Raw genomic sequence first — 25800 nt, forward strand, 5'->3', positions numbered from 1 at the left:
CAGGGCGATAAAGTAAGACTCTGTCTCAAAAAAAAAAAAAAAAAAAGATGGTGTACACATGCACTACATTTTATTTATTAATTTACCAGTTCATAAACCTTTAGACTACTCCATTTGTTGGCTGTTGTGAGTGGTGTGTGACTACGAGCACGGCGCATGGGTCTGTGGGTGGACGTGTGTTTTCATTTCTCTTGGGTTTATATCTAGGAGTCGAATTGCTGGGTCACGTGTTTATTTGACAACTTCAAGGAAATTTAACCTTAAACTTTGTTTTCCAAAGTAGTTGCACCGTTTTGTATTCTTATCAGCCGTGTGTCTCCGTATCTTCACTGACATTTGTTATCCATCTTTTTTTAATAGCCTTCCTCGTGGCTGTAAAGTGATACCTCACTGTGGTTTTGATTTACAAGCTCCCTGTGGCTGACAGTGTTGGGTGTCTTTTCAGGGACTCATTGGTGATTTGCATATATCCTCTGCAGAAATGTCCCTTAGAATCCTTGTCCATAGTTTAACTGGATTCCTTTCACTCAGTCATACGAGTTCTTTGTATATGCTTGAGATGAGTCTCTTATCAAATACGTTTTGAATGTTTTCTCATTGTACAGGTTTTCTTTCTCTTAACCGTATCCTTTGGAAAACAGAAGTTTTTCATTTTGATGAAGTCTTGATTTTTTTTGTCCATTGCACTGTATCTAAAAGATTTTTATCTACCCAAGATCATAAAGATGTACTCCTGTATTTTCTTGTAAGAGTTTTTTAGTTTTAGCTCTTGCACTCAGGTCTGTGATGCATTTTGAGTTAATCTTGTGTGTGATATGAGGTAGAAGTACAGATTCATTCTTTTGTATCCAGTTGTCCCAGCACATTTTTGGAGAGACTCTTCTCCCAGGAATGATCTTGACATCCTTACCAAAAATCAATTGACTGTAATACATGAGAGTTTATTTTTTGATCTATTCCATTGATCAGTATTTCTATTCTTAGATTGTTACCTAACTGTTATGATTATTGTAGCTTTATATTAAGTTTTGAAATTGGAAATTAAGAGTCTTCCGGATTTGTTCTTCTTTTTCAAGATTGTTGGGCTATTCAGAGTTCCTTGAATTTTCAAAAGAATTTTAGGATCAGCTTGTTAATTTCTGCAAAAATTCTAGCTAGGAGTTTGATAAAGATTGTACTGAATTTGTAGATCAATTTGGTCAATATTGGCATCATAACTATATTAAGCCTTTCAGCCCAGGAAAATGTGATGTCTTTCTGTTTAATTTTTTCCAACAAGTTTTTAGTTTTCAGAGTTAAGTTTTACACTTTTGCTGAATTTATCTCTAAGTATTTTACTCTCTTGATGCTATTGTAAATGGAATTGTTTTCTCATTTCATTTTGGGGTCATTCATTCACTGGTGGATTTTCTCCTACTTATGCTATTCACACAAAACCAAGACTCTCCTCCTCCTCAGCCTACTCAGTGTGAAGAGGGTGGAAACCTTTATGATGATCCACTTCTGCTTAATGAATAGTAAATATATTTTTATTCCTTATGATTTTCTTAGTAACGTTTCCCTTTATTGCAAAGCTTCCTTTATTGTAAGAATACAGTATATACATGTTAACATACAAAATACGTGTTGGTCAACTGCTCTTGCTATCAGCATCTTGTTAACAGTAGGCTATTAATTTTTTGAGGAATCAAGTTATATGCAGATTTTTAGCTTCTTGGGGTGGCGCCTGTGCGCTGTCCGCCATGTTGTTCAAGGACCTATTGAACAATTGGTTTTGTATGTTAACGTTGTGTACTGCAACATTGCTGAGCTTGTTTGCTACCTCTGATAGTTTTTTAGTGGGTTCCTTTGGATTTTCTGTCATCTGTGAATAGCGCTAGTTTTACTTGTTTTCTAATCTGTATTCCTTTGATTCTATTTTCTTGCCTCCTTGTCCTGGCTGTAACCTCCAGCACAGCACTGAGTGGGAATGGCGGGAGTGGAGTCCTTGCCTTGCTGCGGATCCCAGGAGGAGTGTGTGAGGTCGGACTGAGGAAGGTCCCTTCTGTGCCTGGTTTGTTTGAATGTCTTTAGGAGGAAAGGGTGTTGGATTTTGTTAAGTGCTTTTTTCTGCATTAACTGATATGATCACGATTCTTTATTGTATTGATAATGGTATATTACATTATTTTTGATATTAAACCTCTCCCACATTCCTGGAATAGATACCATTTGGTCATGGTATATAATCCTTTCCATATCTTTCTTTCTTTTTTTTTTTGTACATTAATGCAACCATGGGGTACATTGTGCTGATTTTATATACAATTTGAAATATTTTCATCAAACTGGTTAACATAGCCTTCGTGGCATTTTCTTAGTTATTATGTTCAGACATTTATATTCTGCATTTAGTAACTTTCATCTGTACCCTTCTAAGATGCACCGTAGGTGTGGTCCCACCAATTATCCTCCCTCCACCCATCCTTCCCCCTCCCCTCCCTTGACCCTTCCCCATATTCTTGGGCTGTAATTGGGTTCATATGAAAGCTATAAATTAGTTTCATAGAAGGGCTGAGTACATTGGATACTTTGCTAAGAAGAATATGTTCCAGCTCCATCCATGTATCCATATCTTTCTTTTGATTTTTTCTGATCTTTGCTTTATTGATTTCCCCCTTAATTCTTTCCTTTTACTTAGTTTAGGTTTAGTTTGGACTTTTGTTTTTCCAGGGTCTTAAGGTGGAAAGTTAATTATTGATTTGAAGTGATTTTCCTTTCTTTTTTTTTTTTTTTTTTTGTAGAGACTGAGTTTCACTTTATGGCCCTCAGTAGAGTGCCGTGGCCTCACACAGCTCACAGCAACCTCCAACTCCTGGGCTTAAGTGATTCTCTTGCCTCAGCCTCCCAAGCAGCTGGGACTACAGGCGCCTGCCACAACACCCGGCTATTTTTTTTGTTGTTGCAGTTTGGCCGAGGCCGGGTTTGAACCCGCCACCTTCGGTATATGGGGCCAGCACCCTACCGACTGAGCCACAGGTGCCGCCCTGATTTTCCTTTCTTAATGGATAGAAATTTCCCTGTAAGCACTAGTTTAACTGCATCTAACATTTTAGTATCTTTCAATTTTTTGAGACAGAGTCTCACTTTGTCACCCTGAGTAAAGTGCTGTGGCATCACAGCTCACAGCAGCCTCAAACTCTTTGGCTCAAGTGACCCTCTAGCCTCAGCCTTCCAGGTAGCTGGGACTATTGGCACCTGCCACAACACCCAGCTATTTTTAGAGATGGGGTCTTGCTCTTACTAAGGCTGGTCTCAAACCTGTGAGCTCAGGCAATCCACCTGCCTTGGCCTCCCAGAGTGATGGGATTATAGGCGTGAGCCACCATGCCTGGCCTGATTCATCCTTATTTTTATTCATCTCAAAGTATTTTCTAGTTTCCCTTGTGATTTTTTTCATTGACTCATTTGATATTTAAGAGTCTGTTGTTTAATTTCCACATTACTTTTGAAGTTCTAAGATTTCTTTCTATTATGAATTTCTAATTTTATTCCATAATGGTTAGAAAGCATTAATTTTACTTCTTTAAAATTTTTTATTTTTATGGCCTAGTGTGCACTTGAGAAAAATATATATTCTAGTATTGGATGGAGCATCTCATGGGTGTCTGAGAGGTCTTCTTGGTTTGCAGTGTAGTTCATGTCTTGTGCTCCTTTGTTAAAATTCTGCCTAGTTATTGTAGCTATTACTGAGGATGTAATTTTGACTTATCCCACTATCACTGCTCAGTTGTGTATCTTCCTTTCACACCTGTCAGTTCTTGCTTTATGTATTTTGGGGCTCTATTGTTAGGTACATATGTGTTTATATTTGTTATATGTTCTTGATGAATTGATTCTTTTATCATTATACAATGTCCCCCTATATCTCTGGTAATATTTTTTGTCTTAAGTTTCTTTTATCTGATATTATTAATAGTATAGCCATTCCAGCTAGCTTATCATTGCTGCTAGCATAAATATATCTTTCCTTCCTTTTAATCTTTTTATATCTTTGAATCTGACATGTTGTCATATACTATAAGAGACATATTGTGGGTATAAGATTAATGATTAATGTGAGGCCCACTCAAACATCTTGCATTGCTGACACTGTGACTGTGTGTCAGTTAGGAATATGATGACACATCTGGGGATTTCAAAGTCTGTCTTGGGGATTTCCAGGAAACAAGACCACCTAAACATTGATGCAACTCTTGTAAACCTTAAAGGAAAGCTTAAAGAATAGTTTACACTCCCTTTCTGAAACAAAAATCCGGCAACTGACCTGGACTGAATGCAAGTATAAGAAAGGGGAAGGAATCCCCCAAACTCTGAGAATGGTGTCGTCTGATTCCTGACCGCACAGGCCTGTGCTACCTGCTGCTTTTGCTGTCCGTCTTGTCATAGTGCTACGTCAGTCAGTGTCTAAAGCTCGTCTTTGATTCGGGTTGCACCAACTTGATCCATTCACAGTTAGTGTTGTTATTGATACAGTGGGATTTATGCTGTCAGTTTTCTAGATGTTTCGTATCTTCTTTGGTTCTATTCCTCCTTTACTGCTTTCTTTTGCATTAATTGAACATTTCCTGGTATAACATTTTAATTCCTTTGATGGTTTTTTTTACTTTTAAAATTTTAGTTGCTTTCTTAGTGGTTACCCTAGGGCTTACTACATGCATGTTAACTTATCAGCATTGACTTCAGTGAGATTATGGAGATGTTACGTCTGTGTATTCTTATTGTTGGGCACGTTGCATCTGTATATGTTTCATACGCAGCAGCGCATTGTAACAACTATTACTTAATCTAATGTCTTTTAAGGAAGCTGAGGGAAGAAAGAAAAAGTGTACATTTTTAGAAATTGTTCTGTTCACCTCCTTAGTTACTGTCTTTGATTATCTTCATTTGTTCCATGAATCTGAATTATCACTTGGTGTCAATTCCTTAGTCCAATACAGTTTTGGTCCCAGCCACCTCTTTTGTGCTATTATTACCAAATATTTTACATTCTTTTATGTTATAACCCCCAAATACATATACGTGTGTGTGCATGCTATTTTATACAGATACTTTAGAATCACTTAAGAGAAGAAAGAAGTGGCTCGGCACCCGTAGATCAGTGGTTAGGGCACCAGCCACATACATCTAGGCTGGTGGGTTTGAGCCCAGCCCAGGCCTGCCTGCTAAACAACAATGATGACAACTCCAAACAAAAAATAGCCAGGCGTTGTGGCGGGCACCTGTAGTCCCAGCTACTCGGGAGGCTGAGGCAAGAGAATCGCTTAAGCCCAAGAGTTGGAGGTTGCTGTGAGCTGTGACCCCATAGCTCTCTACAGAGGGTGACAAAGTGAGACTCTGTCTCAAAAAAAAAAAAGAAAGAGAGAAGAAAGAAGAAACCAGCTGCGCTGCCTCCTGTGACTCAATAGCCGCCTTTGCTGCTGCTCTTTGTCTTTGTTCTCATGGATTTAAATTACTATCTGGGTTGCTTTTCTGCCTGAAGAATTCCCTTTCGTGTGTCTTACAAGGCAGGCTACTAGCAGTGTATTTTCTCCATTTTTGTTTATCTTGGAATGTCTTTATTTTACCTTTATTCTTTATTTTTTTTACTGATTGTACTGATTTTATTACTTTTACTAAGCCATTTTATTTTCCTTGCACTCAGTACAAAGAAATAAAACATAATCTGAAAAAAAATATGTCCTTATCATTATTCACAATAAAAAGAGTCTGCTTCATTCTGTAGGCCTGGGCATACTGTGCACTGGGGAATACTTAGTGCCCCAGGTGGATCAATGCACCATTTTGATTCTGACTCACTGAATGGAATCTTGTCCTTATCTGGTGATGGGACTAACTCCATGAGAGCTGTAATAGAACCATGTTTGTGGTAACCTCAGATCTCACTAAATAAGAAAAGACCCTACCGGGCGGCGCCTATAACTCAGTCGGTAAGGCGCCGGCCCCATATACCGAGGGTGGCGGGTTCAAGCCCGGCCCCAGCTGAACTGCAAACCAAAAAATGGCTGGGTGTTGTGGCGGGCGCCTGTAGTCCCAGCTACTCGGGAGGCTAAGGCAGGAGAATCGCTTGAGCCCAGGAGTTGGAGGTTGCTGTGAGCTGTGTGAGGCCATGGCACTCTACCGAGGGTGATAAAGTGAGACTCTGTCTCTACAAAAAAAAAAAAAAAGAAAAGACCCTACCCCCAAAATGTAACAATCTGTCTAAAAATTATATCTTTAAGCTCTTTCTTTAGTATAAGGTGTAAAAAGGGGCCCTTACTTGAGCACATGGATAAAAGTATTGCTGTGATCTGCAGACTCTTGGACTAATACTATGTTGCTGTAATGAACATAAAGTACAAACTGAAACTACTGTCAGATTAAGAAACTTCTACAGCTTGTCCCAGTTCTTCAAATATCCTTTTCTAGGTTGACAATTAGTCCTGTATTGGCATTGCCGCTGGCTGTGAAACTCACCATCAGAAGTAAACAATTAGGGGGTGGCGCCTGTGGCTCAGTGGGTAGGGCGCCGGCACCATATACCAAGGGTGGCAGGTTCAAACCCGGCCCCTGCCAAACCGCAACAAAAAACAAAATGGCTGGGCACTGTGGCGGGTGCCTGTGGTCCCAGCTACTCGGGAGGCTGAGGCAAGAGAATCACCTAAGCCTGGGAGTTGGAGGTTGCTGTGAGCTGAGACGCCACGGCACTCTACCGAGAGCGATAAAGTGAGACTCTGTTGCTACAAAAAAAAAAAAAAAAGTAAACGATTAAATTGAACCACCTGGTAAGTGTTATAGTAACAGATGATACTTTTGTTTTTTGTAAGTCCAAGTTTGCTCTCTTGGTCTGTTGCAGGGAGAAAAGTAGATAAGAAACTAGGTCTCAAAGCATGTTCCAGAGTATTATCACTGGCCACTTTAATAATGAGTGCTCCATTGCTATCCAACACAATAGCATGAGTCCATCCACACTTGGTAACCTTTTATACAGGAATTGCTTTAGGTTATCCACCATGATGAAGCCCTTTCTCCTGCAGAACCAATCTCCAAGCCCAGGTTTCTGGCCTGCCTGGTTCTCTCCGCTATCACTTCAGGGAAAGCTTCAGAGACCTTCACCTTCATTCTTGAAAGACAGTTTTGTTAGATATGAGATTCTTGGTTGACTTTCTTTCTGCACTTGAGTAGCATCACACTGCCTTCTGACCTCCTTTGTTGCTAATGAGTAGTCAAGTGTTAACTTTGTTAGCATTCACTTGTACACAAGGAGTCATTTATTTCTCTTGCTGTTTTCAAGATATTTTCTTGGTCTTTCCTTGTTAACATTTTTATTATGTGTCAGGGAACGAATGTTTTTGTATTTATCTACCTGGAAATCATGGAGCTTCTTGAATGTGTAGATTAATGTTTTTTATCTTATTTGGGAAGTTTTCAACAATTTATTTTTTTTATTTTTTATTTTTTGCAGTTTCTGGCCGGGACTGGGTTTGAACCCACCACCTCTGGCATATGGGGCCAATGCCCTACTCCTTTGAGCCACAGGCACTGCCCCAATTTCTTTTTTTTCTTAAAGTTCTTTTTTTTTTTTTTTGACACAGAGTCTTGCTTTATCGCCCTTGGTAGAGTGCTGTAGCATCATAGCTCACAGCAACCTCTAGCTCTTGGGCTTAGGCGATTCTCTTGCCTCAGCCTCCCCAGCAGCTGGGACTATAGGCGCCCGCCACAATGCCTGGCGACTTTTTGTTGTTGCAGTTTGGCTGGGGCCAGGTTTGAACCCGCCACCCTCTGTATATGGGGCTGGCGCCCTACCCACTGAGCCATAGGTGCCGCCCAATTTCTTTTTTTTTTTGAGACAGTCTCACTGTGTCACCCTGGGTGGAGTGCTATGGCATCATCATAGCTCACAGCAACTACTTGCCTCACTTCCTGAGTAGCTGGGTCCACAGGCCTGGGCCATGATTCCTGGCTAGTTTATCTACTTTTAGTAGAGATGCAGTCTTGCCCTTGTTCAGGCTGGTCTTGAAGTTCCAGCGATCCGCCAGCTTGGGCTACCAGAGTGCTAGGATTACAGGTGTGAGCCACCCATGTCTGTCTGATCACTTTTTCAAAGACTTTTCTTCTTCCTCTTCTTCCTCTCCTGTTAATCTCATTCTGCAAATTTGGTATATTTAGTGTTGACCCACACTTCTCTGAGGCTCATTTATTTTTCTCATTCTTTTTTCTCTCAGATATTTGGATTGCACAAGCTCCATAAGTTTTATCTTCAAGTTCACTGATTATTTTTTCTGCCAGTTCCAGTCTACTATTTGAGCCCCTCTAGTGAATTCTCCATATCAGTTATTGTACTTTTCAACTCCAGAATTTCCCTTTGGTTCTTTTTCATAATTTCTATCTCATTGTTATTATTATTTTTAAAGTTCATGCCACATTTTTATTTTTGTTTTTTTAGCTGGCCCCAGCCAGGTTCAGACCTGCCACCCTCAGTGCACGTGGCTGGCGCTGTAACCACTGTGTTCCGGGCACCAAGCCTCTATCTCATTGATCCTTCTCAACCCATGAGACGTTGCCATTACACTTTTCTTTAAGCTGCTTGTAGGCTGTGAGTCCTTTTTCCTGCTTGGTTTTCTACATGTCCCTGTTCCTCTGCCTGTCTTGTTACTTTGTTGAAGACTGTCCATTCCAGGCCGCACGTGGTGCCATCTCCTGTGTTCTTTCTGATGCTTGTTTTTGTTGCTTGTCTGGCCAGCTATTGGGCTCCTCTGACTGTGGGCTGGTTGCTCTGTTGTTCTCAACAATGCTCTGGGGCTTCAATTGCTCTGGAGTCTGTCCAGTAAAATTTGGGCCTGTTTGTGTATTGTTTTTGTGAATAGTGTTTGAAGTTTGTTCTGACCCTAGGTGGGCTCTTCTTAGCAGTCTTTCCTGGGGTCTGTCTGGTAACCTCGTTGGCCAGTGATTTAGCTTGTTGCTCTTATGAAACTGCCTGCCTCCTCTTAACTACTCACCAGCCACACCTCAACTGTTTGAGAGCACCTATGTGTGAGCTTGAACTTCCCCACACTCTGTCCAAATAAGTTGCTTCTTTTGAGGAGCACTTTGGATCTCTCTGTTTTATCTATCTCCCCCTTGGCCTGACCTCGGAGCCACTTCCCTGGAGTAAGGGCAGGGACAGGCCCACTGGTCAGAGTGTCCCCTCCCCTCCAGGCAGAGTGCTGGCCGGGCAAGAGCCTCCCTCCCACAGCAAGCTGGAGTGAAGGCGTCGGGACTGCCCACCCCTGCTGCACCTGTAGCAGAGCCTCTGCCCTGCAAGCGGGTGCTGGGGGAGTGAGGGGGTGGAGTCCCCACCTCTTGACCGGCTCTCTTAGTTTTAGCCTCTGCATTCCAGAGCCAGGAGGTGGGCTGAGAGATGTCAGCACCGGACCCCTGACAGGGTGCTGGTCACAGGCAGTCCTAGGTCTTGTCAGTACCCACCCAGAGTGGGGCTTTCATCACATGGAGCTGGTGGGGGGAAACAGGGCAGAGCTCAGGTGCTACAGACTCTCTTCATTGTTACCAAGATTTAGTCCATTTTCTTTTTTTTTTTTTGACCCGGGCTAGGTTTGAACCCGCCACCTCTGGCATATGGGACCGGCGCCCTACTCCTTGAGCCATAGGCGCTGCCCAGTCCATTTTCTTGAATAAATGTTTCTTCCTTTACCATATGCCCTTAAGGCAATTTCCGGAGACTTGAAATGGTTGATTGTTTTTTAATTTTCACCAGTTATCATTACTGTGCTAGGGAATGAGTCTATGGAAGCTTGTTCTGGAAGCTGGCCCTCTGCCCGTTGCTTTTTAAGTCCTGTATTTAAACTTTCATTTCCTAAATTGTCAATTTTAGAGATTATCTGTCAATTCATTTTTATATAGAAAGGAGGAAATCAGTATACATGTCCATCTTTCCACCTCTATCTTTTCTTTGAGTCTCAGTTTGGGTGAAATATTTTACTTTATCTTTTTATATTTTACTATTTTTTTATGGTCAAGCTTTAAAACAATTATATTTTTTCTGTAACTATGAGTTCTAACAATTAAGTTTGCGAACTCATCCTAGTAAAAGTGCTGCGTTTCTCATTACTGAATATCACCACCGTCACCTTTGAAGTGCTCCCCTGAGGGAGCTGTGCACAGATGCCAGTGTCTAGTCCTTCCTTCAGAGCAGTTTGGGAAGTCTTTCTGGAATGGTCATCACAGCTATCATTGTATTACCCTTGATGTCCTAAATGTCATCAAAATGTCTTCCTTTCAATATTTCCTTTATCTTTGGGTAAAGAAAAAAGTCACTGGGGGCCAGATCAGGTAAGTGGGAAGGGTGTTCCAGTGAAGTTATTTCCCTCACAGACAGTGCTGTGCATTGTTGTGATGCAAGAGCCATGAGTTTTTGGCCAAGATTTTCAGTTAATGACAACCCTCTCTTGGGTCCCCTTTTGTGACTAGGGGGAGACTCTCCCTTGCTGAAATAAATCGGCTCTGCAGCACAAAAAAAAAAAAAAGATTTTCAGTTAAGATTTTCTTGTTTTTCTATCTGTGTTTACTTGGTCTGCTGTGCTGCTGACAGCGGACAATTTTGATGCACATTAGACACATTATCAACATTTTCCTCAGTTCTGGCCACCCTGACCACTCTTCATCAGTGACACTTTCTCTTCCCTCAGAAAGACATTTAATCCATTTGTACACTGCCATTTTCTTCATGGCATTATGCTCATAAACTTGGACTAACATGTCTCTGATTTTATATCCACTCTTGCCAAGTTTAATAAGAAATTTAATGTCTGTTCATTGCTCTAATTCAAGTTTCAACATTCGTATGACAGCAAAAAAACACGCAACAATGAATGCCACTCAATAAGACACCACCACACGTCCACATGAACACAGCTGTGGGACACTGGTACACCCAGTTATGAAACCCTAGTGAGCCGTTAGTACAGAGCTGCCAATGTAAGCGCACAGTGGTAAGTTTATGAACTTAATTGTCACACCTTGTATAATTTACCTTTCATTTTTTTATCGTTGATTATTTAAAGAAAAGGCTGTTAATGAATTTTTATAGTGCAATGAATATATAATTACTTTCTTACTGTAGAAGCTAAGGCATACTGAATATCTTGAATGTCTTTGAGGACTAGTTAGAATTCTCTGTTTAGGTTTCCTGCTGCTAGGATCTGCTCTGGAATCAGTCACTAGCCTTTCCGTCTTGGCTCTTCTTGTCTCTACTGGGGGTCTTGGGGATCCTTTGCTGTTGCTGTTGGTGAATGAAGCATTCTATTGTAGGGTGTGGCAGTCAGGTGCTCATTTCCAGTCCTGGGTCTGTCTCCCACGAGGGGTCTCGAGAAAGGGCCGTCTGGGGACTCTGTAGAGGTGGCAGGAACAGCAGCTGCAAGCCGGTTCCCCCCTTCTCTGTATCTACCCTGGGCTTGGCTTCTCTCCTTGCTTCTCTTTTGAGTCCTATAGCAGATGGGTCAAGCCTTCTCCCAGCGCCCTCTCCCATCCCAGGAGCCTGCCTGTTGCCACCCATTACTGGGGCGCTCTGTCTCAGAAGGAGGCCAGTGTCTCTGCCACATACTTGGTAGGTGTGAAGTGGGGGTGCCAGGGCATCTGAACCCTGTCCTCTGCTGACCTCTGGCCCTGCTCGCCATGCTGTTCATCCTGGACTTGAGTGATCACCAGCTCCTTTCCATTTTGCCATTAAGTGTTCCAAGTGGGTTGTCCTACTCCTGTTAATCTTCCTATATTTTGTGGATTCTTCAAAGTTACTGGCTCACAGGTGACACCCTCCTTTGATATTGTTTTGATTTGTTTCTGATTTAGAGAAATAGCTGTCCTTTCATTTCAGTGGAACTTTGAAGGGATAGTAGATACATTTGTCTTCCACCATTTTAAACTAAAAAGCTCACTGTTCTAAAAGCTCACTGTTCTCACACCTGCTTATTTTCCATCTGCAGTAGTGAGATCACTCGTTCCTGGAAGGCACCCAGCCCACAGCAGATGCTTCACAAATGTGGGCTCAGTGTCCAGTGTGTGAAGATGCAGTGTTTGTGCTGTGAGATCATGTGGAGCTTGGTGGCCTTCACCCCTGCCCTGTCACTGCCTCACTCTCCCTGTGGATGCAGAAGGGAGTGAGTTCCATGGAACAAATCCAGCCTTTAGATCTGAAGCAACCGAGTGGTTATTTCTGGGTGGGGTTACGTGTGTGGCTTATCTTCCTTCATTATAGTTTTCTGAACTTTGACAATATAATAAAAAAAACTTTGATAATATAACTTTTATAATTGTGGAAAATAGTTTTGTTAACCTCTAAATGAAATTTCAAAAGACATTAATTTGTGTGGCTCACCTTGGTGCTTATGTTCTGTTCTCAGCAGTCACCTTTGTCCCAGTGTCCAAGGTGAGCGGGCGAGCGGAGGCTGACGACATCCTCGCCGCTGTCCGCACAACCACAAGCCTCGTGACCATCATGCTGGCCAATAATGAGACCGGTGTCATCATGGTGAGTTGGCCACTTTTTCTTTTTAAGAAAAATCTCATGGGGAAAGAAAAGTGACTTTGATTCTGATGGTATTTCGCAGCTAGGGCCTCTGTTTTTTCTCTCTTCAATTTTGTAATTTTTGGTCTGTGCTTATTAACTACTACTAATTTCTTTCATTCAGTTTTCATCAAATCAAAGCAACACACTCTGTTTTCCCCACTCAGCCCATCCCTGAAATCAGTCACCGCATTAAAGCCCTGAACCAGAGACGGGCAGCTGCCGGCCTGCCCCCTGTCCTTGTGCACACAGACGCTGCACAGGCACTAGGGAAGAGGCGCGTGGACGTGGAGGACCTGGGTGTGGACTTCCTCACAATTGTGGGGCACAAGGTGCGTCTTCCTAGGGGGACATGTCGTGTTGACTTAGAGGCTCACAGCACTGGGGATCACGCATGTGTTGGGAGCCTTGCCAGCCTGTCCTGAGGAGGAACCCAGGGAGGCTGCGGGGACCAGCAGAGGGAGACCAGCAGCCTCCCAGAAGACACTGACAAGGGCCAGGATAGGGATATGGGGCAGCGGGGTGGTCGGCAGGCACCGAGTCTGAGGAGGAGACAAGGCAGGGCTGGCAGGTCGTGAGCGACGTCTGTAGCAGGCAGAGCCCGTGCAGGGGCCATTTCAGCCACAGTAGAACCCCAGAAAGAAGAGGTGGGATTCAAGAGATTGCTTTCCCTAATTTGATTTAAAATGCAGCTCTGGCCAGGGGCAGTGGCTCACCCCTGTGATCTCAGCACTTCAGGAGGCCAAGGTGGGAAGATCGCTTGACCTCAGGAGTTCTAGACCAGCCTGGGCAACATAGCGAGAATTCATCTCTACAAAAATCAAAAAAACTTAACATCTTTAGTCCCAGCTACTCAGGAAGCTAAGGCAAGAGGCTCACTTGAGCCCAGGATCTTGTTGTGGTAAGCTGTGGTGATGCCACCCTACTTTATCCAGTGACAGAGTCAAGACCCGTTCCACCACCAGCACAAAGCTAGGACTCTTCATAAATGTAGTGAGTGTATCTTTTAGATGGAGTATGGGGAGAGTAGTTACTAGCAAAGATCCTTCTGAAGCTTTTGTTCATCTTTCCGGCAGCCGACGAGGGCCTGAAATAGTGTTATTACTCTGTTTTGCAGCACGATCCTTAGCTGGTTTCCAAAGGCTGGCCCCACACTGTGGCACTTACCAATGTTGCGTCATTACCAGTTAGAAACTTGGAATCTCATGCAGGAAAAACCAGCGGAAATTTCTAGGAGCTTCTCTCCTTTTACAAATTCTGACCCACGATTGCAGGGAGCTCAGCCTGCCACAGAGCTAGGAGTGGACAGGAGGCACTACCCTGCCTATTAGGTTGGGGCTCTGCCCTGCAACTCCAGCAAGTCACAGAGGTGACAGATGTGCAGCCAGGGGCCGCAAGGTAGCACTGGGATCTCGTGTTGCAGGGTGTCCCTCCTGTGAGCCTGCACGTGCTCAGCGCAGCACACCATGCTCTGGGGGAGTTCTTGTAATAAATGATTGACCTTCTATTCCAGTTCTACGGTCCCAGGATTGGAGCACTTTACGTACGAGGGCTCGGTGAGCTCACCCCTCTGTACCCTATGCTGTTTGGAGGTGGACAGGAGCGGAATTTCAGACCAGGGTAAGGTAGAAAGTTAGCAGAGGAGTCTCTTACCTATTGATCATGTGTTTGTCTGTAGCGCAGCAACATTTCTAAGAGGTATTTTGCTATTTCTTTTGTCTCTTGGAAGCTTGGTAATGGCACAGTCTATGTTAGTACTAACACAGTCTTGGTTCTGCCAACCGTTTCCACACTTAGAATGCACAAGATCTGCAGTCTCTTTGGGGATGGTTCCAAGCAAGGGAGGAAATCTCTGTTTCTCTTAACTACTTCAAACCATCTAATTCCCCTTGTTATTTTGGCCCAGTCCTCTGAAGAGATGCTACTGGGTAGCTCCTGGCTGAGGGCTGCTGCTCCCTTCATCGCCGGGATTAGCAGATCCATGTGGACAAGCTCCCGGGTCCCCTGTGTACAGTGAAGTGTTAGCTGGGAAATTAGTACCAGCACCACGCTTTTTTGTCAGAAACTTCACAATAAGAGGTGACTTCCCTGGGTTTTCTTTTCGCCTCACCATCCCACACTTAGAACTGAAGAAGCTAGCAACCTAGAAATGTCAGGAAGGACAGACAGAATATTTCCCTCAGCCAGGACAGGGACAGCTAGCGAGACAGATGACTTTTAGACAGTACCCACTTTACTCCAGACAAGCACTACCGGGTAGGGGCGGCCACCCACACCCACACCAGATTTCCACCCACATGGGCTGTCACGAGACGTCCCTACCAACCAGCATGAGGCAGGCCCACCGAGTGGTGTCATGGAGCCCACACGGGCAACCCAGACTTGACCCGCAGCCATCAGTAACAGGGAGCACGCTCCCTCTGGGTGTCAGCACAGGCCGGTAAGGGGCCTGCACTTGTGCTTCCACTTGGCCCTTCCTCTGCCAGAGCAATGTCAGAAAAAGCCAGCACACACAGAAAGGTTAAATAAGAGCCGGCCCCTAACAACACGGACATGTCCTGGTCTCAAATGAAAATCTCTTGTCATATCAGGAACCAGAAAGTTCTCAAACTGAATGAAAAAAGATAACAAATGCCTGCCCTGAGATGGCAAAGATGTTAAGCTCATCTAACAAACATTCGTGGCAGACACAAATCCGCTTCAGTGAGGAAGCATGAACACAATTGAAGCAAATGAAGTGGAAAGTACCAACAAAGAGAAAGATGTAAAAAAGGACCAGATGGAAATTTTGAAACTAAAAACTACAATAACAAAAATAAACAGCTCAGTGGATGGGCTCAGCAGCAGGATAGAGGGGGCAAAGGGAAGTGTCAGCAGGACAGAAGCCCAACGAGAGAGGGTAGGGACCGGGAGCCTGTGAGACCGTAACAGATGATCCAGCATTCCACTGAGGTCCTCGGGAGAGAGAGGAGAAAGAGCAGGCAGAAAAAGCCCTTGGAGAAGTAATTATAAAAAAATTACACAAAGCGATAAAGAGATACACTCAAAAACATTACATGTATATTTCAAAATCAAATTCTGAAAAATGTTCAGTAACCCACAGGAAGACATGGAAAAAAAAAGAGAGAATAAAAAAGTAAACCCAGAATAAAAAACCAAATAGAAAATCCTAACCCTAACCTGTGTGGGTGGAAGTCTGGTTTCCCACTTGACCTCTGCTGGTGGCGGTGGGGGTGGCAGCCCGTCCCCGAAGGGGCTCCTCACACTTGCTGGTTTGGCCGTGGGACCAAAGAGAGGCATGTCCTGGCTCCTGTAGCAGGAGGAGCGTTCTTTTTGGATAGAAAGAGTCCAGATAGAATTTTCCCTGTGGACAGCTCACATATGTCGTCCGTGGCGGGCTGTAATGACGACTGTTGCTAGGCCGGACGAGTCACAATTTACTTGGGAGGTATTTGGGGACTGCAGCTGCCATTGGGCAACCATGTGTCACAAGCTTAGGAAAGACGTTGGTGTGAGTTTTTATTTTAACACAATGACTTTTATGTAGGCAGGACTCCTTCCTTTGACATCTGTTTATTCTTGTTTATTCCCTTGTCTCTTGCAGGACAGAGAACACCCCAATGATTGCCGGCCTTGGGAAGGTGAGCCCTGGTTACCTTGAGCAGATGAGTCGGTTGCCTTGTCCTCCATTTCCTCAGCAGGTTTCACTGGAATCCAGGGCTTTAGGGAGGTCACAGTCATGATCTATGAACCGACTGATAAGAAAAAGCCTAGGGTTTTATTCACATCCTAGAACTGTGCTTTTCGAGATCTATAGGATGGGTTGAAAGGAAAAGCTCTGTCTCCGCCTCTTCTAATGTAAGAGTAACCCCGCGGTGATGTGTCCTGCCACAGGTCTGCGCATTCCCGTGGGTGTTGGAGCCCTGCACCACTGGTGCTCAGTCCATGAATGGCCTGTGGGGCGCGAGGCCAGTGCAGTGTCCGTGTGATGGGGAGGCAGGGTGGGTCACGCCCTGAGCATCTGCAGCCACTTCTCACTACACACAGGCTTCCACTTAGAGGCTGCTTCTTCCGAGCAGCCCTCCGTGAGCTGCAGCTACAGCAGCAGTCCATCCAGAGTCCCTCAGTGTCATTTTGTCCCCGACCCTGCCTTGCTGCCCCCATCCAATGTCCTTTCTGTACTGTATGTGTGGACATGCCTAGCTTCTCAAGCACAGCCTTGGCCTTGTCTGCTTCAGTGTCCTTGTGACAGAAGAAAGGGCTTCTCAGGCCCCTGGGGAAGTATGAGTGGGGTCACTGTCACTCAGGTATTCACAGCCATACGCTTGACTGACCGCAGGTGCATCTAAACCGGTGGTTCTCAACCTTCCTAATGCCGCAAGCCTTTAATACAGTCCCTGTGGGTCGTGACACACAGGTTGAGAACCGCTGATCTAAACCTTGGACTAAGATGACTTAGGTGGTATTTACTGAAGGAAGGGAGTTTGGAGCGGGAGTCCAGCACCTGCGTGTGTGCAGCTGAGTGTTGAGGGGTAGTGAGGTCCGGCTCAGAAGCACTCTGGCTGAGGATCCTCTCACCACACGCCTTGGGCTCAGTGGCATTGCCTCCCTGAGCTGTCCCACCTGCGAGGTGGGCCTCGAAGCAGCAGCTTCCTAAATATTTTGGATCTTCCTGTTACCCCTCTGCTGTACTATCACTGCCCTACTGGAAGCACCCCTTAGCCCGTGCACCTACAGCTGCCTTCCTGCCAGAAGCCCCTTTGGAGTGGCCCCCTCGCTCCCCATGCCCGCGCCACTGCTTGTTCCTCTTCCCAGCACTTCTGAGAAAGTCCCCGCCCTCCGCCACATTGTCATGTTCACTAGCAGTATTGGCCATGGCTGGCCACTGGCTGCTGTCGAGACACTTCCCTCCCAGCCTGCCCCCCACATCGGTTACTTCTCCGCCTTTGTCCCTGTTGGCAGCTCTCCCTGCACCTGTGCCCTCGTGGATCACACCCGGGTCCCGTTGCTGTAACACTAGCCAGTGCTCTTGTCTTTAAACTTGATGCCTTTGGCCATGTTCTCATCTTTCTCCTGGGAGACCCAGGTCCCAGCTGCTTCCTAAACATTCACGATCTCTCCCCTGTCCTCCCCCTCAACCGAGGCGCCTCCCAACGCTCAGATGGTTCCTCCAAAAGTCTAGAAAATGCCCCTGGTCCTCCCTTGTTCCTGCCCCGGAATCTCAGGTGGCAGCAGTCCCATCTCCAAGAATACGTCCAGGAGCTTCCTCTTGTTGATTCTTATGGCCACCACCCATAGGCCAAGGGTCTAGACACATGTGGTGGCCTCCTGAGGGTCTGCTGCTGCCATTGTCCACATAGCCACCAAGGACCAGTAAACATGCAAGTCAGGTCCTGTGTCCCTGCCTCCAGACCTGCTGGCCTTATGCTGAGATCCGCTGTCTTCCCTCAGGTGCTCTATCCGCCACACGGGCCCCTCTGTTCAGGGACAGGGCTGTCTGTCTCCCGCAGGCCTTTCTGGATGCCCTTCCTCATCTTCACACAGCCTGCATGGAACCGTCACAGCACTGACCTGGTCGGTGGGAGGCCGTTCGCCTCTTCCCTTATTTTTGTCCCTCTCTCTCTGGGACGGGCTCCTTAAGGATTGGGACGCCTTTAGGGCCCTGTTTGCCTGGTGCTGTCAGGAAGTGCTTGGTAAGTTCTTATCAGCATGGCAGCCACCTGCTCAGAGCATCCCTGGAAGGGACTGTCTGTGATGCTCAGAAGAGCCAGCAGTTTGAGGAAATGTCACCTCTCGAGTCAGAAGATGTCACCTGTATTGCTTTAAGCTTCTTCCCTCCCCTCTGTTTGACACACCTGGAATGTACTAACATGCACATTACGTGTCTGTGTCCCCAGGCCGCTGAGCTGGTGGCCCAGAACTGTGAGGCTTATGCAGCCCACATGAGGGACGTCCGGGATTATCTGGAGGAGAGGCTGGAGGTGAGCCAGGGGGTGTGGGCCCAGGTGGGAGGGTGCCATGGTGCCAGACAGCAGAACCCGTGTGCATGGAAATGAGGAAAGAGGGAAGAACCATGGCGAGAAGGGAGGTAGAGTCTGAAGCCTGAAAAGGAGCCCTTAGACCAGGGGGATTTCCTTCACAGACACCTGAAGAAAATGCTAGTGTCCCGGTGGTCACGCACCTGACAATTATATAGACAATCCATGTTTGCACATGGATTTTTCCTCCTAATTACTTTCCACAGTCAGTCCCCTTAACTGTGATGGGTGGGGGCTGGGTGTTTTTTTGTTTGTTTGTTTTTGAGACAGAGTCTTACTCTGTCACCCTGGGTAGAGTGCTGTGGTGTCATAGTTCACAGCAACCTCAAAGTCCTGGTCTCAAACAATTCACTTGCCTCAGCCTCCTGAGTAGCTGGGACTATAGGTGCCCACCACAATGCCCAGCTAGTTTTTGTATCTTAAGTAGAGGTCGGGTCTTACTCTGCTTAGGTTGGTCTTGAACTCCTAAGCTCAAGCAATCCACTTCCCTCGGCCTCCCAGAGTACTAGGATTACAGGTGTGAGCCACCGTGCCTGGAAATTTTTTTGTTTTTTTTGAGACAGAGTCTTACTCTGTCAACCTGGGTAGAGTACTGTGGTGTCATAGCTCACAGCAACCTAAAACTTGGGCTCAAGTAACCCTCCTGCCTCAGCTTCCTGAGTAGCTGGGACTATAGGTGCCCACCACAATGCCCAACTAGTTTTGTTTTTTTTTTTTTGCAGTTTCTGGCTGGGGCCAGGTTTGAACCCGCCACCTCCAGCATATGCGGCCAGCGCCCTACTCCTTTGAGCCACAGGCACCACCCTGCCCAACTAGTTTTTAGAGATGGAGTCTTGCTCTTACTCAGGCTGGTCTCAAACTCCTGAACTCAAGTGATTCACTTGCCTTAGCCTCCCAGAGTGCTGGGATCACAGATATGAGCCACCGCATCCAGCCAGTGGGTGCTTATTGATAAGAAATATTTATAGTTTGAGGTTTTGTTTCCCAGAGAAGTCTGACGTTCACGCAGTTGCTAGTGGTGGGGTCTTTGAAGCTGTCACCAAATATTTTATTTTTTTTCAGGCTGAATTTGATAAGAGAATCCATTTGAATAGCCAGTTTCCAGGGGCTGAGCGGCTTCCCAACACCTGTAACTTCTCCATTTGGGGACCCCAGCTTCAAGGTGAGTGCCTACCTCCTGCTAGTCTCTCTGTGGGGTGCGTGGCTCCCACACCATGTGGATATCCCACCAGAGGGCCCTTGCTGGGTCATTGGCCTCACAATGAAAGCAGGATTAGGGAGCCTTTCTGGGGCTCTAGAGGGCAGTGCTTTCTTCCTCAACATGACACATCTCAATGCTCTAAATGTGGCCAGTGCTCAGGGCTCCTGTCAGTATTAGCACACTCTGGAAAGCTGTCAGTGCAGAAAATAACATTCTAGCTAAATTTTAGACCAGCTGCCCTTTTTTTTGGAGACTAAGACTCACTAAGTTGCCCTGGGGTAGAGTGCCTTGGCGTCATAGCTGACAGCAACCTCAAACTCTTAAGCTCAAGAGATCCTCCTGCCTCAGCCTCCTGAGTGCCCACCACAATGCCTGGCTAGTTTTTCAATTTTTGGTGGAGATGGAGTCTCACTCTTGCTCAGGCTGGTCTCAAATTCCTGAGCTCAAGCAATCCCCCTGGCCACGGATTCCCAGAGTGCTAGGATTACAGATGTGAACCACTGCCCCCAGCCCAACTTGCTCATTTTTGTTAGCATTTTTTATAAAATATTTTAGGAGAGTAAGGGAATTAGAGGTAATCGATTTTAAAAAACTGGGTAAGAGTTAAGGGTGAGTGCCAGTCTGCGGATTTCATTTGTCCTGTGGCCTGTGCCTCCCACCCATGTGCAGCCAGGATGACACCATCCAGGCCTACACGGAGCCCAGCCGCACCTGCCTCCTGGGGGTGGAGTCCAGGGCATCAGCCGCAGCGTTGCATTTGGGAGGCAGCTGTGGTGGCCCTGAGACCATCTGTCTGCAGAAGGGTTTTGACTTCTTAGAAGAAGGGGTACTGCTTCATTTGTCAACGGGGCTCAGGCTGAGAAAGCCGGCAGCCATGTCTGACCTGAGAGTGGGGGCCAAAATGTGTCCACTGTCAGGGTAACATTCACCATCACCAGGCCCCTCCCTCCCCCTTTTTTTCTGGGACCAGACTTGGTGTTCAGTGATAACCTATTTTGATTTAAATGAGACAGACATTCTTGTAATCATTCGATTTAAAAAATGTTTAATCTCTGTGTCTGTGAAGTAAAGGGAAGTGCCTTCTTACTTAATAGAGAGAAGTCCCAGTGTCTCTACCTTAGAAAGCACAGGGTAGAGGGCAGGGCACAATTATAGAGGGGCTTTACCTCACAGACGCGATCAGCGCCACCTAATCCTGTGCCCTCAATGAATCCCAAACGATTAAAAAAAAATCCTGGGGCGGCGCCTGTGGCTCAGTGAGTAGGGCGCTGGACCCATGTACCAAGGGTGGCGGGTTCAAACCCGGCCCCGGCCAAACTGCAACAAAAAAATAGCCGGGCGTTGTGGCGGGCGCCTGTAGTCCCAGCTACTCGGGAGGCTGAGTCAGGAGAATCGCTTAAGCCCAGGAGTTGGAGGTTGCTGTGAGCTGTGACGCTACGGCACTCTACCGAGGGCAATAAAGTGAGACTCTGTCTCTACAAAAAAAAAAAATCCTGGATGCAAACTAAAAGAAAAAGAAAACAGGTGTAAATTTCAGTATTGCCAGAGCAACAGAGTACTTACTTAGTGACACTGCTGCCCCATGTCTGGGAAGTCAGCAGTTGGAAATGCCGCTTCCTTTTTTTTTTATTAAATAATAACTGTGTACGTTAATGCATTTACAGGGTACATTGTGCTGATTTGATACACAGTTTGGAATGCTTACATCAAACTGGTTGACATAACCTTCACCTCACTTATTGTGCTAAATGCTGCTTTCAAGGCCAGCTCTGTGAGGCTGGAGTGTGTCTGGCTCTATGGCTGAGCATGGAAGCTTTCTCTGGGTCCCACTCCGAGGTCTCCCACCTGCCGTCAGGGCCTTTACACTGGCGTTGGAGCAGGCGGCTGGGCAGGGTGGTGGGCCTGAGTGGCTCAGGACCAGGGTGGGGAGGACAGGGGCTCTGTGTACTCTGTCTCTGCAGGCCATGTCGTGCTCGCACAGTGCCGGACGCTGCTGGCCAGTGTGGGGGCCGCTTGCCACTCAGACCAGGGGGACCAGTAAGTGCTCTCCACAAACCCAGTCAGGGCATGTGGACACCCCGGGTGCTGGGTGTGGTGGGCAGCCACTGGGCCTGGGCTTTGACAGTTGTGGCCATCGCGGGGCCAAGGCTCTGGCCTGGCTGGAAGTAAAGCCCTACGTGGGCCCTCAGGAGGGCAGAGGGAGGGCTTCCTAGAGGAAGAGGCCTGCAAGGAGCAGCCTAAAGAGGACCAGGACCCATGTGGGAGAAGGGGCTGCTTGTGCCTTCCCTGAAGTTGCGGTGGGCAGGGCCTGGTGGGCTCCCAGGCCGTACAGCTCTCAGTGGGGGGGACGGGGGGGTTGTAGTCTCATGTTGGGGCTCACGTCACCCTGAAGAAAAGGGGAGCTGCCCCGGTAGTGATGTGAGCAGATTTAGGTTTTCAGATAAGCCCCCGCCATGAGGTGTAGCAGGGATTATGGGGTGGCAGGGCCCAGGTGAGCAGGGTTGATGGCAGAAGGCTGGGGCCAGGCACCCGTGGGCACCGAAGTGGCAGAACTTGCTGGAGGAAGAGGAGGGGTTCGGTGTGGCTGTAAGTGAGGCACCTGGGAGAGGTCAGAGTGGAGCTAGAGGAGGAGGCCAGGCTCCGGGACAGCAGGATTGTGGTCAGCGACACATGGTCATCACAGTCTGGGCAGGGGATTATGTGGCAGCACGTGGGGTGGCACCGTGGGCCCAGCTCCTGGAGGAGCAAACCTGCCTGGCTGGGGAAGGAGGTACTGGGCGAGGGAGAGGCTGGAGGGCAGAGGGGTGGGGAAGGAGAGGCAGGCAGCACAGCTTGGAAGGGATGAGTGCCCCAAGAGGCCCTGGGAGGGCAGGGGGAGCGCAGGGGCTGCGGTAACCCTGTGGGAGTTTCCCCTCTGGGGGCTTCAGTGCCCTCCTGTACTGGGAAGTGAGATCAGCTGCGGGGTTGGAAAGAGGATGGAGGGAGGCTTGAGGGGTGGGGGAGGAGCATTGACTTAGAGCCCACAGTGTGTCCCTGAGGCCTGTGGTCTCGTCGAGGGCCCCTCTGTGCAAGGCTCAGGCAGCAAGAGGCTTGGGGCGGGCTGCGGGCTGGAGGCCGGGGAGCTGCAGCAGAGCCGAGAGAGGGGACTGTGTCCTTGCCGCCCTCTGCTCTGCCTTCAGCTAGGATAAGAGTTGCTGCGTGGAAATAGTGAGAGGCACGCGGGACTGAGGGCTTGCGTGGGGACGGGCTGCTGACTGCGCCCCGTGCGCCCTCACAGCTGAGCGCCTACTGCTGGGAGCCTCTGGCTGTCCTGCTTCAGGGAGGCCCCAGGCAGATAAATCCTGGCCTGGCCCTTATGTGCCGAGCACCGAGCCTGGTGCTGGCTGTGGAATTGCAGCTGGCTCAGGCAGCCCATAGAGGCAAGGAACTCAGCACCGTGTCAGCACAAATGACCCCAAGGCCTTGGGAAAGCCCGTGGATTCAGGGCTTAGCACCCAGTCGGGCACAACTGGCTGCCTGGACAGGGAGAAAGGGTTCTGGTCCAGTGGGGGCTGTGCATCCCCAGAGAGAGCTGAGCATGGGAGAAACCTTTTGGGAGGTCAGGGGCAACAGTGAGCTGGACCTTGGGCTGAGGGAGGCCTTGGAGGTTTGTGAGCAGGGAGGTGGGGCAGTGGCTGGGCATGGGGCCAACAGCCTGCTCAGGACCTTGGTCAAGGGGGGAAGGGAGGGAGGTTTAGCATCTCTTCCCCATGTGCCTCGGGGAGCTCCCGCCTCAGTCCCAGCTGACACCCGGTCCCTCCCTCTCCAGGCCATCCCCAGTGCTGCTGAGCTGTGGCATCCCCTTCGATGTGGCCAGGAACGCCATCCGGCTCAGCGTGGGCCGCAGCACCAGTCGGGCTGAGGTGGACCTGGCCGTGCAGGACCTGAAGCAGGCCGTGGCCCAGCTGGAGGGCCAGGCCTCGTGAGGCCACCCTCACTCATAGGAAGATATCACAGGGCACCAGGCACTTCACCTTCCATCGCTCTGGTGGCTGTGCTGGGATGACTGTCTCGTCTCTCAAGTAGTTACTCTGCCCTGGGGTGTCTGGGGGGGGTGCAGGGGTGTTCTGGGCATCCTTCCCCAGAAATGGGTCTGCCCAGCACACAGACCCCACGTGCGGCCCACAGGCCAGGACATCAGAGCCCACATAGGACCGTCCCCCAGCTACTACTGTCAGGTGTGACATTGAAGTGGGACTTCAGCCACATCCACGCTGCCCATAGGGAGTTGGGCCTGTCATGAACTTCCCTTCCTAAAAGGTGGGGTTTTTATCTGGAAGGTAAAGTCCAAGTGCTTATAATTCATTTTCAGCTAATCTCTGTCGTGAAAATAGGAAACCTGACTTGCTGCTTTGATCATGGCCTCCCACGTGGGTGTGCAGAGTGGGCCCCTGAAGCCCCTTCTCGGGCCCTTAACAAATGCCCCCTTGACCATCCATCCCTGAGCTCAACGTGTGGGGACCGCCCCCACCAGTGCTTCCATGGCCCTGCCTGTCTCAGGAGACCTGCAGACAAGCCCCTGCCCCACTGCGTCACTCAGGCCGTGAGCCATGAGCCTCTGTGCACCTCCCACCCCAGGGGCTGCAGCCTTCCCTCCTCTGATCTCTTACTCGGGCTCAACTGTCACAAATGCCTGAGAGTCCTGGGCAGCCCATGATCCTCAGAGTCACAGGGTCTCCGTGCGACCCTGGATCATTCCTGATGGAGAAAACTAGATGCCCCCCACTTGGCTTTCATCCTGATTTTATTTGCAGAGGTCCCTCTTACGTGCACACGGTGGCCACATAATATGTGGATGTCTGCATAGGGTGGTGTCAGTGCAGTGACACCTTCAACGTGTGGTATGAGGAAGGAAGAACTATGTGATGAAATTGTGGAAATTAAATGACTGATTAAAGATTCCAGTGTTTGGCTTGGCTGTCTCCTGTGTCTCTGGGCACTGCAGGCCTCTGCCCGGCATACTCGGGGCAGGGCACAAGTGACTGAGTGGGGTGGAGGGTGGCCTCGCTGCCAGGGCAGTACTGTGTGGTCACACATTAGCTAAGACATTCCTCTTGAAATTATATTTCTGGGAGCCCCTAGAAAGCGAGTCTCCATTCTGTAGCTCCCTCCTGTCCTCAGCAAGAGGCCGCAGTGGTCCTCTTCCTGGCAGGGCCCTGAAGAGAACACTGTGGGGAGACGCTTGGCAGCTGGAGGATGTGCCTTTGTGGCCTTTTAGCTATGGCCACAGGACCCAGTTGCTGGGTTAGAGATGGCCAAGGCTGGAGCTATGAGACCCGTGCCCTCACCTTAGAGCCCTCCTGCCCTGCACACTTGGACAGACCTAGGGTCAGGGCCCTGCACCCGGTCACAGGCCCCTCGGGGCCACCAGCCTCCTTGAAGGTTCATGGGAGTCTCTAGGGCAGTGGTTCTCAACCTGTGGGTGGCGACCCACAGGAACTGTATTAAAGGACCATAGCATTAGGAAGGTTGAGAACCACTGCTTTAGGGCCAAGGGCTTCCTGAGGGCTAGGTTCCAGGCACGGATTGCCCAGGGACACTCAGCTTTCTCGTGAGGTTGCAGCCCACACTGACCCCATAGTGGAGTGTGCATTCCAAGCCCACTGGGCAGGGCTGCCCTTCTGTGAGACTAGGAGAACAGTCTCCCAGGGCTGTAGTGACAGTCGATGGCACACATCCTCACCCTCTGCAGGTGAGCAGTGGTCTCCAGGAGGAAGAAGTGGGGGTCCCCCGTCCCCTGCACCCCCACCCCTGTAGCCCTGGCAAGGCCTTTAAGCGCTGTGGGAGTGGCTTAGGCAGGGCCCATCCCCAAGGCCTCAGCCCCGCTGCCTCCCATCTGCCCCGAGAGAGCTGCTTATCGGGTAACCAGAGCCGGCAGCTTCGTCCACGCCTGAAACAGGAAGCCTGGGCCTGTCCATGAGTTGCTGAGAGCCTGGGACAAGAGG

At 48.2% G+C, this 25800-nt stretch overlaps 1 protein-coding gene across 6 annotated transcripts in view; it reads left to right on the forward strand.

Annotated features, from left to right (window-relative positions):
* SCLY (selenocysteine lyase) overlaps nucleotides 1-24754 on the forward strand; it is a 45643-nt gene extending 20889 nt beyond the window's left edge. For 5 of the 6 annotated variants that reach the window (XM_053597150.1, XM_053597154.1, XM_053597155.1 and 2 more), the window contains 8 exons: nucleotides 12414-12541; nucleotides 12745-12909; nucleotides 14091-14197; nucleotides 16182-16218; nucleotides 18475-18558; nucleotides 19678-19777; nucleotides 21778-21853; nucleotides 23625-24754. In XM_053597150.1, coding sequence (XP_053453125.1) covers nucleotides 12414-12541; nucleotides 12745-12909; nucleotides 14091-14197; nucleotides 16182-16218; nucleotides 18475-18558; nucleotides 19678-19777; nucleotides 21778-21853; nucleotides 23625-23781 — 854 coding nt within the window. In that variant the 3' untranslated portion in view covers nucleotides 23782-24754. The remainder of the gene's footprint in view (nucleotides 1-12413; nucleotides 12542-12744; nucleotides 12910-14090; nucleotides 14198-16181; nucleotides 16219-18474; nucleotides 18559-19677; nucleotides 19778-21777; nucleotides 21854-23624) is intronic. The other variant, XM_053597151.1, reaches the window with a different exon arrangement.
* Nucleotides 24755-25800: the final 1046 nt, after the last annotated feature.

Source organism: Nycticebus coucang, chromosome 7, assembly GCF_027406575.1.
Source record: "Nycticebus coucang isolate mNycCou1 chromosome 7, mNycCou1.pri, whole genome shotgun sequence".
Taxonomy (NCBI): Eukaryota; Metazoa; Chordata; class Mammalia; order Primates; family Lorisidae; genus Nycticebus; species Nycticebus coucang.